Source organism: Micromys minutus (genome assembly GCF_963924665.1).
Source record: "Micromys minutus genome assembly, chromosome: X".
NCBI classification, from domain to species: Eukaryota; Metazoa; Chordata; class Mammalia; order Rodentia; family Muridae; genus Micromys; species Micromys minutus.
In genome coordinates, this window is record NC_137970.1 from 85955149 (window position 1) to 85971611 (window position 16463).

General features: G+C 35.6%; 1 protein-coding gene across 1 annotated transcript; it reads right to left on the minus strand.

The window, feature by feature from the left end:
- Positions 1–4879: 4879 nt before the first annotated feature.
- Positions 4880–16145, minus strand: IL13RA2 (interleukin 13 receptor subunit alpha 2; the record flags this gene model as incomplete). Its single annotated transcript, XM_080910171.1, has 9 exons — positions 4880–4936; positions 5312–5427; positions 6642–6786; positions 8122–8267; positions 9159–9343; positions 12434–12554; positions 13084–13237; positions 14269–14420; positions 16064–16145. The coding sequence occupies 9 exons, from the start codon at positions 16143–16145 to the stop codon at positions 4880–4882; spliced, it is 1158 nt and encodes a 385-aa protein (XP_080766297.1).
- Positions 16146–16463: the final 318 nt, after the last annotated feature.

Here is a 16463-nt window from a genome sequence, read left to right on the forward strand (position 1 = left end):
CTCTAATTACTAAATTACAGCAATGTGAGCAACAAAATCAACAAGGAATTATTAAATTTTAACCCGAAGTATAGCATAAATATATTTGTATCCACAGTGATATAAAGGTGAATGTTATGACTTAGATGCAAACTCCACAACCCATCACCACACACAGTCTCATATGTTTGAGAATTTGGCCTTTGGTTGTACCAATAATTTAGGAGGTATTAGAACTGTTGGGAAATAGGGTCTCCTAGCTGATGGACGGATGTCACTAGGGGGTGGGTGTTGAAGGATATGGTCAAGCCAGATTCGGATGTCCTTTCTGCTTTCTGATTTGCTAAGACCTGGATATCTCAGTCACATAGTCTCTCTCCAAGACATTGTACTAGTCTTTTCTGTCATGAATGGACTGCTGCCATTAAAACTAGAAACTAAAATTTGAAATTCAATTAAATACTTTCTTTTAAAGGGGTGGTCTTTCTGGTTTTCTCCTAACATTAAGAGGGGTTTTATTAGCTGCTTGATGCTTTTATTTCTAAAGAGGAACTGCCTATCTGTTCTCCTGTGCTCCCAACACTATTATATGGCTATTCTTCTCGTGATTGGCTTCCAGCAAGGTCTCCATTTTTATAGGGTTTTTCCATTTGAATTTTGTCATTCTTTTACAAAATACAGTTAGTTCTCTTAGGAGGCATTATAGAAGTCTCTGTCCTAATAGGTTAACTCTTTTTTTTTAATTGAACAACTTTATTTTAAAAAAACAGAGATAAATGTACAGATTTTAAAAGTATTTTTGCATAAAAGTATATGAATACATTTTTGCACTTCTTAACATTTATAAAACTCTCACCATTGACAGACACTGTTCATTACTGCCCTGTAGATGGAGGCGGACCTCTATTACTCTCGCACTTGTACTTCTTACTGGCAGGACAAAGTCATCCATAGACTTCCTGGCCCCTCTCTCCCTATCACTATGCAATCTCTTCTTTATAAACAAGTCAAGGTGGGGTTTAGGGGGACAGCATTCTTGGCCAGCTATGCATTAGGTAAGGTTGCTGTTCTAGCAGTTGTACCAATGTACAGAAAGAAGGGTCGGATTGTACTTCGTGTAATACAGCATCTGCCACAGTAGGCAAGGATGAGAACTATTGACCATCATGCCCCAAAGCAAAGAAATTTTAGTTTTCTACTGGCAGATGGGATAGAGCCTTGTGCTATAGGTTACACTCATCCATAAAGAGTTTCCGTTTTCCGTGATAGAAGAAGTCAACAAAGAAGGCTCAACTGTTAGGAATTCTAAGTATTCTGGGATTCAGTAGGATTTTTATGAATAAATTCTAGTCAGCTTCTTATAAGCTTTAACCAAAGTTACCATAGGATTTAAATTTCTACTTGTTTTTTTAAATATTCCTTGACTTTTACTTTGTTTGGCAGAGTAGTTCAATAGAGATCATTCTACCATCAATCTGGAAGTGTTTTGCAAATGATATGGAACCACTTCTCTAAAGATGAATAATTTAAACTAAGCTATTATACTTTATTTCCCTTTCCCAGGGAGGTGGGGGCAGGTGGGGATGGGAACTGGAGGGATCAGGAAGAGGAGAGAGGGACAAAGAGAGAGTAAAGGGAGAAATGAGTGTTGCTGGAGGGGGGAGGCATTTGGATGGGCAATGGGAAAAACTAGTGCAATAGAAACTTCCTGGAACCTAAGAAGGCGAATCAAGCAAGGACTCCTAGTAATGGACTTGGAGACTGAACTGACCATTTTCTGTCACCAGTCAACACTTCTTGTGTTGTGACTAGGACACTAACTCAGCTATAAAACTTTTCAACTACAATCTGTCCTGCCTACAAAATATACTGTGGTAATGATAGCTCAGAGTTTGTGGGATTGGCCAACAAATGACTGGTCTAACTTGAGGACCATGCATGCTACAAGAAGGAATTTATGCCTAGCAGTACCTGGATGGCCAGGAATCAGAGGCTAGATGGCTCAGAGACCTAGTGTAGAACTGAAAATGAGAGACCTAGTGTAGAACTAAAAATGGCCAGCAACAACAACAACACACACACAGCAAAATATGTAAATAAAATTATTCCTAATGATATTCTAATATATTTATAGGTTGGTGCTTAGTTTAATCTCATGGAAGTGGCTTCCTTTAGCAGGTGATGGGTGCAGATATAGAGAACCACAACCAAACATTAGGTGGAGCTTAGAGAAACCTACACAACAGAGGAGGAAGTACTGTAGGTAGCAAAGGGCTCAAAGAGACTAGGAGAAAACATCCCACAGAATCAACTAAGCAGGCTCCTAGGGGCTCACAGAGACTGAAGTAACTATCGGGAAGCCTGAATGGATCTGACCTAGGCCCTCTGCACTTACATTATGGTTGTTTAGCTAGGCATTCTTAGGAAAACACTGTCTCTGATTCCTTTACCTGCCCTTAGGACCTTTTCATCCTACTGAGTTGCCTTGTCCAGTCCTGATATGAAGGCTTTGAGCTTGTCTAATTGCATCTTGTTATGTCATGTTCAGATGATATTCCTGTAAGGCCAACTGTTTTCTGAAGGAAAATAGAGGATCTGTGAATCTTGGGGAGAAGGAAAGTAAGAGTGGTGGAATGGGAGGAATGGAGGGAGGGAAAGCTGTTCTCGGGATGTATTATATAAACGAATAAATAAAATTTAAATTAATAGAATGGGACTTTGATTTCTATATCAATAGCAAGTACTGTTAAGGATTTCCCTGATACAGAATAGTCTCCATTAATGGCTAGCTGAATGAAAAGGAATTGACATTTATTTTTGGAAGCTCTGAAAGTCAACTTATATTTAAGATAAATGAACTGTTTATTATCTAAGTGTCTGGACTCATCTCTGCCAAATATCTTGCCTATAGTCTCATCGTGCCGTTTACTTCATATAACTGGATACCTTACTCAGACTTCTGTATTCCAGTTGAGATCATAATTTGGATATTTGAGTTTGGATTTTTGATTTGTACACTTCACCTTTAACTTTACATTTTCTGATTATATTTATTTGTCTTCAAATTGGCATCAAGAAGCCATCAGCTTTCTGTAAATACAAAACCCAGGCGAAGTTCATTTTCTTTAGGTTGTAGAAATATAGAACTGGAAACTTTTTTACAAGAAGATTTTTTTCTCTCTCCTTGTAAATCAATATGACTAGCTTTAACTATAATTATCATTGCATATTCTTTAATGAACCAAATGTATGTAATCCTCATGTTAGAGGTTTTCAACCAGAACATATGCTTTATGGAGAGAGTTGCCCAGTTGCAATAGGCCATGGGTCAAACCACCAGCCCTTTTTGGCCTCATGCTCATTCTTTTCCCAGTTTCTGCACGTCCCAGAGACCCCTAAATTTCATCCCCTCTCAAGGCTCACCACCATTAGCCGTGGGCACTGCCTGATGTTCTTGACAAAGAAGTTCTTTACACTTCCTGTCACTCTTATAGGGATACTAAAAGAGAAGTTAATGATCAATTACACTTTAAATGGGCTCTCTTCTTGTTGATGATCTTGATCTTTGTATAAATATTTTTTGTGTAAGAAAAACAAAAAGATTTTATATTAGGATTTGGTGTAATATATCACTCATCGCCATTATCATAAATGATGGTTTTCAGGCACACAACTCAGTGTTAGACATTCTTTTCTTTTAAGAGATGATCAGCAGCAATGGAAGTCACAGTTATGGTTAAAAGATCTCAACAACTGTTAATATGGAACATGTAAACAAATTCCAGAAGAACACTGTTCTAATGTAAGTTGCTGGGTAGGTCTTAAGTAGAGAATTCTGATATGCTCCCAGGTGCTTCTTGACTTCAAATATCATTGCATAAAACTACATCTAAATTCAATTGGTTCTTCATTGAAATTTGTAGTCCATTTTCCCATACTTGCTTTTAAACCTGCCTACTTCACCCAGGTAGCTACATTACTTAACATTTGGGTGTATTTTTAAAATCTTACTAATTTCAAATACGTGTTTTCACCCCCTGTCTTGCATCCGGCCTCTCAAAAACCACAACACTGACAAATATTAAGAAAGGCAAGGCCACAAGAAAGCTTAGCAGTGTGAGCTCCATGACCTGGGATGGAAAGAGAGAAATGATTCGTGAAAGTTGTGCTAGGACCTCTACATGAGATCCTTAACATATGCTAGTGCTTACTACACATGTACTAATATTTTTAAATGAAAGGCTACCTACAAAATAACACAGGGTTTTACCATGATGTATATGAGTTCTGAACTTTTCAAGTATAGTCCCTGGTCATGTCATAATTTTCACCCTTATAACAACTTTTTCTTTTGTTAAATGTTATACTCAATAGAACTGGAGATGTATTCAAAGCTTCCTTCATATTATTTATGGTGAGTACTTTCACCCAAAATTCAGTTTAAAAAAACCATCCATAAAACCATTATATTTCATTTTTCAAGATTTGGCAGTATCTCCATAGGTTAATTCAAGTTGGAAGATCATATCTTATTAATACAACATTAAATAAAATCTGACCCATCTCTTGATATATCTACATATAGATCTCTCACAATATATGTATGAGGAAACAAAGCAATTACTAGAATATAGTAAATTTACAATCTGCTAAAGGTTTGTGCACCATAAAGTATACCTAAATGCAATAATGAAGGTGACCATAATATCACACAGGTGTAACAGCTGATTGGAGACTATCAAACACTAAGCCAACTTGAGTTACATATCAAGCACTTTAGCCAAAACCCCAACAATATTAGGACAAACACTGATTTGCAAGACGATGTATTTGAAATTTGAAGAGAAACTGAGTTTAATATGACTCATGCTGGCTGGCTCTATGCCAGGAGAAGGGTAGTTTAACAGAGGGTCTCTTCATAAGCATACACTTCTTTGTTCAGCTCTACACAGAGGCTCTGAAATCCAAAAAGAACTCTGTCACTAACAAATAATGATACAATCTCACTAGTATTTACTTAGATCCCTGCCACCCATGTCACTTTCCCCTTCCCAATTTGTTTTTTCTCGAGGAACTCATGCACTCTATAGTTTTCTAACCTAGAGATCTGCACTATTTCATGTTCTAAAGTATCTTTCTCTCATTTTGATAGAATTAACTGCCACTCCCTAAAATGTGGGGTTTCAGTATCAAATTTGAATGACTATTTTCTGAGGATATTACAATCTATTGTACCCCACAGTGAGCAGGCAATAGTATAAAATGCATGCTTATGACTTCTGAATATACTAATTTGTATGTCTACAGTTTGACATAACCTTAAAGAGCTTACCAATGTGGGTTCAGGCTCTTCTTTCTCCACAATAAGGCAAAGAAGTAATAAAAGGAATATAAAGAAAAGACAAACTGGTACTACAAAAACAATCTTTGAGTCTGGCCCTGTGTAACCTAGGATTAAATAACATAACAATATAAGAAATGTTAAAGGTTTATAAAGACTTTTGAAACATTTAATACATAAGTGAGTAAACTGTCAATAGTGCAGAAAGGGAATTAAACTGACATACTTGTCAATGCACAGATGCCGCAGTTGGTCTGCGGTTAACATACAGAAAACCTATTTTGACACACTGTGATATCTATCCCATTTCAATTAGAAAAATGACTCCCAAAACAATATAATTTTCTTTTGCTTACAACTTGATGTTGTGATATTTCTCATTAAAAACCTGTAACACATGAGTCAATCAAGTGATTAAACAAATAAATCCCATGCATCTCTTCAATTTCAAGAACAAGATCTGTTCTTAATCAAGATATGTGCACGGTGATCAGTGCTAAGGAAGCCAGCTTTACAAGGTTACCAACTCAAATTTCTCCCATACTTTAGAGGCTGAACTAAAGGACAAGACAGGATGTTGCTGCTTGGCATTTTAAGTTTAACATCTTTTTTTTTCTCCTTTTTTTGTAGGTTTTCCCCCTATTTTATTAGTGGTGGTTAACTAAGGTGAGAATATGCACCCCGAATATCACAGCACTATCTCATGGGGTAGGCCCTAGATTAAATGAAAATGCGAGAGGGGCCTCAGCAGTGGCAATGTGTGCCCATTGCTTTCTGCTCTTTAGTGTGGATGTGAGGGTCAGTTTTGAATCTCTGTCAACTAACCTTCTTTACTGTGATAAACTTTAACATGGAATCCTAAGCTAAATAAGCCCTTTCTCCCCCACGTTGCTTTTGGACAGAATATTTTATCACAGCAATGACATGAAACCAGGATAACAAAACCATTTGAAAAAGGACCAGTAAGCATTATTAGACACTTGGAGCCAATTTCATCCCTTTCTTTAAAATTTCTGTTCTAGTGAAAATGGAAAGCACAAAAAATATTGATTAAAATGGATTCTGGACTTTTCCCTGAGAATTATGAAATGCATATAAAAGATAAATGAAAGATATTCCCATTAAAACAGAAAAAGATTCCTAGTTCCAAATTAATGTTAGATTTTCAGTAAGGATATCTTCTATTGACGCACTTGCTTTTTCTCCATTTACAGATGATGCACAAAATTATTTCATCTCCAATTTACAACAGTACTGAGAGGAAATACATTTTGCTACCCAATAGCCCCAGGTACTTAGTTCTCCTCCTTTCAGTGCATACCTTCCCAGCATTCCTCTTCACTCCATTCACTCCAAATGCCATCATCTGCACAATACATATTGACTTTACATCTTACAAAGAAGCATAGGTCTTCACTTTCATTTGCTCTCCTCTTCAGCTTCATATCGTTTTTATCTGTGGCAGACTGAAAGCCAAGGAAAACGATGGGATGTTTATTTGAACTCAGTACAGCTGCAGTGATTTCATCTCTCTGCTTCAGAATGTTTTTGGACTTAAAACAGCTGCATTGAGTTACTAGAAACTAGCAGTATTCCGCACTCTACACTGGTTTTTAAAGGCATTTGTCTTCCACTAGTTTGCTGCATTTAATTTTATCTTTTGTCCTGATAGAATAATAAGTTACTTGCAATATGAAACATCACGTGTAATAAGTCATAACTACACAGTTTAGTGTCCATAATCTCCAGATTAGTGTCAGCTATTCTGGGATCTAGAAATGGGAAAAGGCTACATGAATTACTGAATGCTGTTCTTATGGAAACCAAAGTATTCATCTTCAAAATGCACCTCCTCCTCTTTTTGGTCTGATTACCCTTTGAAGTCTCATGTAATAATGCCAAGGCAGTGATAAAAATCTATCACTTCATATATAAGACTACCACAAAATACTCAGATGTTCTCACAGGGATCACAAGGGGGGAAAACTCAATAAATGACTTCAGGTTTATACTTCAAAGTGCTGCAGAGTTCTCACACACAATGGGTGCTTTTTATTTATTTAACTTATCTACAGAGCCTTGAAAATATATACTATACACTTAAGTGGATTGGGACTCTTTTAATCTACTTCAAACTATTTCACTGCCAAGTCAATTAACCAGACTGGGACATGTATACTAAGTCAGTAACCGTTTTTCTCACCGATATATGAGTTGTGTCAATGAAAACTAGTAGTTCATGTTCTTGTCTTTAGAAAACTCTAAACCAGAAATAAATAAATCAAAGCAAGATATACCAAGTGGGGTTAAAGAAATCACTGTATCATTGAGGTTTGGAGTCTCATAATGATCACTTTTTTTATAATTCTTTCTTCTCTTGTATACCTAAGGACTCTTAACTTTGACCTCCCCATTGCATGTAAAGAACTGGTGTGTGTGTGTGTGTGTGTGTGTGTGTGTGTGTGTGTGTGTGTGTGTGTGTGTGCTGTTTGAGTCTTACTGGAGGCCATGCAATCTATTTCAATTTCCTGGAGAAATTTCATCTATTAAAACAAATAGAAAACAAGTGACTAGATTGTCTCAGGGTATTTGCAACTTTAAAATTGGCATGACTCCTTAAGCTTTTTTTTTTTTTTTTTTAATTTCATTTGTCCACTGGATTTGCCTTCTGGAAATTAAACTGAAATACTAATCATGGTCTAACTCTCATTTGAACAGCAACAGATTTAGATAATTCAGTATCCTATTACATTTTTAAAAATTACATTTATGATTTTGGCAAATAAATATAATATCCATACCTCCCAGGAAATATCATCTTCTCGAACCACAATTTCGTAAGTGTAACACCGTGGAGGGATGGGGCCTCCGGGTGTGTTCCACTTCATTCTAATGTCAATGGAGTTCTCCATACTAATATGAAGGAATTCTGGTGGTAATGGTTTAACTGAAAATCAGAAGGAAACTATTTCAACATGAAAATTGCTAAGTTAGTAGCATCCCTCATCTAAAGCTTGGGACATTCCATCAGTGAAACTTTCAGGGACAAACTACATGGGTCAAGATTTTTATTCTCACAATGTGACTAAACTCCACACCCCCATTCCCACCCCCACCCCACCTCTCTCTCTCTCTCTCTCTCTCTCTCTCTCTCTCTCTCTCTCTCTCTCTCTCTCTCTCTCTCTCTCTCTCTGTGTGTGTGTGTGTGTGTGTGTGTGTTTTGAGACAGGGTTTTTCTGTGTAGCCTTGGCTGTCCTAGAACTTGCTTTGTAGACCAGGCTGGCCTTGAACCCAAGGGGTTCACCTGCCTCTACCTTACAAATGTTATAATTAGCAGCATGTGCCACCACCACCAGGCATGGGAACTAATTTTTGATTGTTTTTGATGAAGCCTACACTGATAAATATTTAAGGCCAAGGGAAAAAATAAGACACAAATCATTGCAATCATTTTCCCATTTCTGCAACTTTAGAAACCACCAAACTCTTTTTACTACAACTACTGTTGTTACTGCTTTCTAAGTAACACATAGGTTGTGATCACTATACATCTGACATTGCACCAGGTCTGCTTGATTCTAGAAACTTTCACACTTATAACTGTTAGCATTAAAAATACCAATTCGGGAGAAATAAAATTGTTTTGATTCTCAATAATTTGTCATTCAAATCCAAGATGAATAGATTATATAGATTCTATAGATAGCCTTGCGCTTCTAGCTTTGCACTTCCATCGCCTCAGTAAATCTCACTCTCTCCTCCTGCCTCTCCTGGTCACTTAGAAACAGCCTAACAGAGAACCAGTAAGTTGTAAGTTGACATCATTTGCTCATATCACCTATATTTTGAAGTTGAAAAACCATATAGCTGGATCTGATAGGCTCCAACTTTGAGGATCCATTAACACGAATAAAGAAGTCTTTATAATCTGATGAGTCCAAGTTGGAAAGTTTGCATCCAACGTTTTTTTCATTATCCTGGAGGTATTCATCACACTGTAGAGCATGGGCCAAGCCCTCATACCTAGAACACAAGAAGCAGTTTAGGACTTGTTTAATAACAGCATCTGGATTTTGGTGCTCAGTTTTAAATCATCTGATTATATTATATGAAATGCACATATGAGCATACTATATTAATTCAATTATCCATATACTTATAAACACACATATGTACATATGTAACAATAACTATTTTTAAACAATTTATTGATTTTGAGAGGAATTGAGATGCTGCAAGATCAGTTGAAGGAAGGAGAGGTAGAAACGATATAAAGATGCTACACGTGTACCACATTCTCAAGTAAATAAAACAGTTAAGTAATAAAATGGATAACATGAAAAAAGAATCATTGAACAGCATACTATGCCTTTGTGCACCTATCATATGCTACTTATGCTAATACGATCTATAGATTCAACAGCAAGAAAACAGAGTTGACTTCATGGAGCCCCAGTTTAATGTTAATCTTCATCAAAATCTCAAAGCAACCCAAATACTATTCATCTATTCGGTTTTTGGTGACTCATCAAATATTTTGAAATAAAGATTTAGAATACTTAGGTAGCCTCATTGATATTTGACTGAGGAAATTATTTGAGCAGAAATAGGATATAAAAGAAGATATTTAATTTTTCTGATTTTTTTAAATAAAAAGAATTTTTCTGATGTTACAACACTGTGATAGGAGCCTGAAACCCATGACTAGGAAGAAGTGAAACGAACAAAGCAAAGAGCAGTTCTAATCAAGCAACATGTTGTTTTCCCATTGTGTTAAAGCAAGAGATTTTACCATGGCGTTTACACTTAATTTTGTATCGGTAATAGGCTGATGGGGATGAAAGGCCTTGTTAAAAACTAATTTTTAAATCAATAATTCCTGACCTGTTTTTCTAAAAAAGTATTAGCTTGCAACTTGAAATGTTATTTTTGGTTTTAAAAGCAGCCAACAGTCACTTTTGAAATGAGACCAGCATAGCAGCTGATAAGAAGCTAGTGAAAAGTATCTAGTCTCAATTAAACGCACTTTATACCACGTTCCCTAACTTAAAGAAGTGTTTAATTTTGGTTAAGTTGCCTGCTTACAGTGTGAGAGACTCCATAACTATGATTGACTTTGTTTATTTCTTATTCTTTGACATAGAATTTCACTATACACTATCCAGGAACATACTCTGTAGCACCGTGGTCTGGTGTCAAACACATGATTGTTACACATTAGCTTCCCAAATTCGGGGCTGACAGGTATACATCATATGCCCAGCTGGCGCTTAGGTTTACAAAAATTGACTGCATGACAGTAAAAAATGATACACACTCTGTAAAATTTCTCCCCATTGTACTAAGAGAGAATAAGTTGTGTTAAACATGAACGATAAAGTGAAGAGTGTCTTCCTCGCTTCTTTGCAGTGTTTTTTTTTTTTTTTAACTAGAGCAGTGTGTCTCATTTACTAAATATTTAATATTTATGATTTAAAGACCAAAATTTATACATGTTTCCATCCAATTTAAGAACTGGAAAGTGAAACATTCCCCTAAGAGGAAATGGTTTGTGCAAGCCTACCCAGCTGTATGATGCCAGAGCAGGGTTTAGAGCCCAGTTCTTAAAAGCACAAATCATGCATGCCCTACTATTTATATATTGTGTTGTTTTGCAAAGATGTAATCATAGTGTGGACTTAAGGCTCACAAATACTACAAGCTTTGACTTTCTTTGGTAAATTTACAGTCTCTGATTTTTTTTCCACTTATCAATGTTACCATCCTTAATTTTATTCATTTAGTTAATATTTAATATTAATCTATTGTGAATGTGGCCTTCTGCATTTAGTTAAGAGAAATGTAAGAATTGGTTTACATCCACCAATCTTTTGAAAAAAAAACTCAAGGAGACAAAGTATACAGATATGAGAAAAGCTAGAGTATCACCAGGGCAATAAAGAACGTGCTATAAAAAGCAATAGTTCAATAACAAAGACAAAAAGAAGCTGGCATGGTCAGGAGTCAATGAATTTAAATATCTCATGGGCCTAGAATGATGAAAAACATGGTAACAGAGTGAGTCAGAGTCCATTCGAGATTGCAAAATGCACAAAATTCAAGATATGGATAAATAAAAGAAATGTAAGATGGATCTATACAGAGTAGCATACTGATCCTGGCTATAGCAAACTGTAGTTTTGGAAAGGTGGTGATACCGTGAAGTGAGAAAACTTGAAAGGCAACCTAGATTTGATCCTGAGCATAATATGTAGCCACTGGAGGTATATGTTCATGAGATGGTATATAAAAATGACAAAAAAGGCAAAGGTGGCTCCAGGGTGCAGAAATGAGCAGGAAGAAAAGATGCTTCCATCTGAACAGCCACTATTTGGGAGGTCATGGAAGTTGTCCAAGTGAAGGATGACTGGGAGTCTAAAGGACTTACAGTAGAGACAGGAAATGAAAAACAGATGTGAAACTTAGCAAAAGAATGTCAGAACGTGGTGGGTAAATATATTACGACAAAGCAATTAAGGAGCTGGCTGCTGATGGGGTTGGGGTAGGGATGGGCTATGATTTCACTGGTCAGTCACCCATATGCCATATGCATGCCCACACAAGCCCAAGTTAAACTAAGCTGACCACAACACAAGAATTGAAACAAAAGAAAAAGTCAAGATAGTTGGAGAGGGCTTGTTGAGAGGGAGGAAACAAAATAAAGGGGGGAAGAGGTGACTGGACCTAGAATGTGTTGAATATGAATAGAACATAAAATCTTCAAAAGGTTCTATGGTTTTAAAGCTTCAGAAACAGTTAAGAAACAGCAAGAAGATCCAGTTTAACAGATTGCTACTGCTTAAAAAGCTAAGTGTATAAGAATACTCAAACTTTTAAAACAGTAAACCCAGCTATCTATAGGATGTAATATTTCATCCTGTGCAGAAATAGTCATGGAATACCTTCCTGTATCTTCAACTTGAGAGTCCCACATAATTATGATTAATTATCATCAAATATAGGGCTCCGGTGAAGAAAATTGTTGTAATTCAGTAGAGATATAGTTGCTTGTACTCTGGACTAATCTTGACAGATATTCACCCAATGTGAGATTCTAAGTATAAAAATACTTACCAGAAATACATAGTATAGTTGGTATCAGAATGGACTGTTTTGCCAGGTTTCCAAGAGCAGACCAAATACTGCCAGTTATAATATATACACTTCATGTCCTGAATTTTAGTTCCCAGGTTTCCTATGAAATGAATAAACTATGAATACCTTAGAGACATGGTGGCAGACCATCTATGCGATCAATATGCAACTTTATTTCCTTTGGCTGTGCTATTCATTACGTAGTCAGCATAGTGAGAAAGATTACAAAAGGAAGCGACCAGAAACCACTTTAATGTAAGAAGTATGTGCAAATGTGAAAATGACTGAGGGTTTACTTACGGACACTAGTTTATGTCAAAGTATCAAATTATTAGAAGATGTTCTCAGGAATTGGGCAAATTCCCATTCATGTTTTCTAATATAGCTCCATACTGAAGATTCTAGTAATAAGATGTAGACTTAGTTTAAAAAAACAGTTTATTGATTTAATGAGTGAAAAAAAATGTCAACTCACTTGTACTAGAGAGATTCTATTTATGTCTAATTGTCAGAGGGTTTACTGAACATGAAGTCATCTATATGGCTCAATAATCATAAAGGTTAAGGAGCTTATTCTCTACATGGATTTTTTTTCTAATATCAAATGTGAAAAAAAAAGTTGTTTTAACCTTCATCTGATATCCCATAAGAAGCTTCTGTCCATGGACTTTGAATTTCTGATCCATTTGTACAATGCTCTGACAAATGCGTACGTATCTTTCCTTCAATGGCTTTATTAAGATCAAACCCATCCTTGTAAATTAGATTCCTAGTAATTATGGTCTGTTTAATAAAAAGATGAAAAAGTCCATTTTAGAAATACATAGAATGGCGATTCACATTAATAAACCTAAACAGTTATTCATATCTACAATGATTATTTGGTATAGTGCCCAGGTATATTTCTGTCAATGATAACCTCTGTATATGGTGTTATTCAGTTAGGCCATTCTAAACAAAACCAAAAACGTTTAGTAAAGGAAAAGGCTCTGTGATAGGAACATGAGCTCTTAACTTGGAGTTAAATAGATCATTTTCACAAACAATAGGGGTATTGCATGGCCATAAAATTTGTCATTTCAGATATTCTATAAAACATTCAGGAATCCCATAAAACAAAAAAGTCTCAAGCACTCATAGAAAATTGTACAATGTCTAAGTATTTTAAAAATAAAAATTTAATATATAGACAGACCCTTATATTTCTGAAACCCAGCAGAATATCTTGTCTAAAACGTTGTTCAGGATGGGAGCAGGGTGGGGGAAAGGGATAACATCTCAAATGTAAATACAGAGTATCTAATAAAAATAAAATGAAGAAATAAATAATAGACTTGAATTACACATTAATACTACCCAGCCAAATTACAGATTTAATGGTATACCATTCTCAACGGAACTCCAAATGAGCACAATTGTTGACTTTATAAATACCTAATAATTCAACAAGCTTCCATCGAGATCTTACCAACCATGTAAAGAAAAATGCTGTGTTTCGTGATGTGTATGCAAAGATTTAACCTGACATCAAGCACTTTGTGAGAATTATAGAAAATAAACTAGTAAAAGAAGAAACCATAAAATACAGCAAAATGCATAAATGTTCTTCAAGTTCATATTCCCTTGAGTTCTAGTTTTCTTGTACTTCTGGGTAGTCTTAATATTGAATGGTGTAAAAAAAGAACACAGAAGCTTACACGGCAGCTTTTCATATAGTAACAAGAACTATTAAGGCACACAAAGTAATGCATATTGAAGTCATGGGTTGCAAGAAAACACCTAATGATCGCTCTGATGTTGCAAACCATACTCACCTTCCAACTGTCGCTATCAACATTTCGGTATTTTAACTCATATTCTAGTGTGCATTCCTTAAATTTTTCCATAACCACGGGAGGTTTCCATTGCAAATAGAGATAGCCCAGTAAGCCAGGATCTAGTATTTCAAAATCCTGAGGGGGATTAACTGAAACAAAATAAGAAGAAAACATAATTTTCCCATATTTTATGATGAAGATTGTTGGATGTGAATAATTTTCAAATGCCCATCACCTGATTACTGCGTAAAAAGTCTAGCACATTTATACAATGAGATAATATTTTACCAGAAAAAAAATGAATAAAGTACTGATAAGAGCCTATAATTTAAAAAACCTTGAAACCATCTGCTATGTAAAGTGAAGCTGTCTCATAAAACCATGTATTGTATGATTCCAGTTATACAGAATCCCATAGATAAAGACAGTAAGTTAGTGATCACCAGAGGTACATAATCTCTCTAGCAGAGAATAAAAATATTCTCAAATTTTATACCAATAGTTGTTTCATAACTTTTTGTATATACTAAAGTAATCTCAAAATGCTACAGTAGAAAAGTGAGATGTATACTCTGGATACAAAGGTAGATAGATCTCTGTAACCTCAAGGCCACTATGGTCTACAAAGTGAGTCCAGGATAACCAGTAATATTACACAAAGAAACTCTGTCTCAAAAATAAAACAAAAACAACCAAAACAAATGAAGAAACAAACAACCAAAAAAAAAACCCAAAACCAAAAAACCAACCATTACCACCAACAAGAAAAATGCAAGGCGATGTTGTTTTAATATTAATAAATTTGAAGTCCATAATATTTCTGTGTAACTGTCATTTTTAAAGAAAACCCATGAGAAAAATGTGGCCTTTGTCCCTTTAGGAACTAAGGCTGTACTCTTGTCATGAAGAACTGTCAGTGAACCTGTACGCCAAAATTTGTGTAATATTGTATAAATGACAGCTATATAAAAGGCTCTAGTAAAAAGAACCACTCAATACTAACTCAGTATTATGTTGTGATCAGCATAAAATTGTGATGAATGACTGAGCATAACAAACTGAGAATTTGGATGACAGGTATGTCTTGTGGGTAGTCCTAGAAGTGAAATAAATCTATAGGTCACTAAAGTGTGGAGTTAACTCCAGAGCCTGGAAAACCAAGTCTTTCCTACAAACCTTCTATGTAACACATCTATTAGCACTACAGTGCTACCTTCATGTTAGCCTTTGACTAATTCTCTCTGATGAATGTTCATCATCTCCGTACTTCAGCTCGCCTAAGGACACCAAGTCTGAGCCTATAGAGACTCCCCAGTGAAAATGACACATCGGCTTTGCTGTTCTCTTCCTTAAAGTTAAAAATCCATGTCAAAATTAACGTTCATCAGACACTGAAAATGCATATTATTAGTACTAAAGTAAACAATACTTCAGTATACACTGAAGTATTTAACTTCCATTTTCTGTTTTCTTCGTTTTCCAGAAAAGTAAGAATAATAAGACTCAAGTTGTTCTAGGAGAATATAATTTGAAATGTTTAAGTTATTTCCTTTAAAATATCCTATACACAAGGTCTGGCAATTATTTTATGATGTGACATTTAACCCAAGAAATATGATCATTAGTTATCTTACCTATTCATGTGAGTAGCTACCACGAACTTGTATTTTTTACACTATGGCAATAGTAGTGATGTTATGTAGCAGTTTTACACTTTCATGATATCTATTGGAAACACTGTTCATACCCTTTAAGACTACTTCATTAGAATCAATTTAATTTATTCATTTACCTTCTATCTCCAAAGAATGACCAGTGATTGTACAAAGAAGAAAGAGACCCAAACATCTGGTATCCACACCCATCAAAGCCATTTCTCCTGAATTTAGTGTATTGAAAGCTCCACTCTAAGAAGAGAGAAGATAACAGTTTTATTGCACTTCAAATGATCATGTGGGTAGCTGTACTAATAATATTTCATACAAGATGGGAAGACTGTGCCCCTTGAACGGTGGAAATGTAAATAAACCGTGGAGTCAAGGCAATTATAACCAAGGGATTCTGGTTCCCTAAGAATCAAGACTAACTGCCAGAAAGAAAACTGAAAACCTCATCTATACACATTTATTGACACCCCCACAAAGATATAGTGACTTCCAGAAGCCTTCCTTTTGAAGTCAATCCCAGGAGAA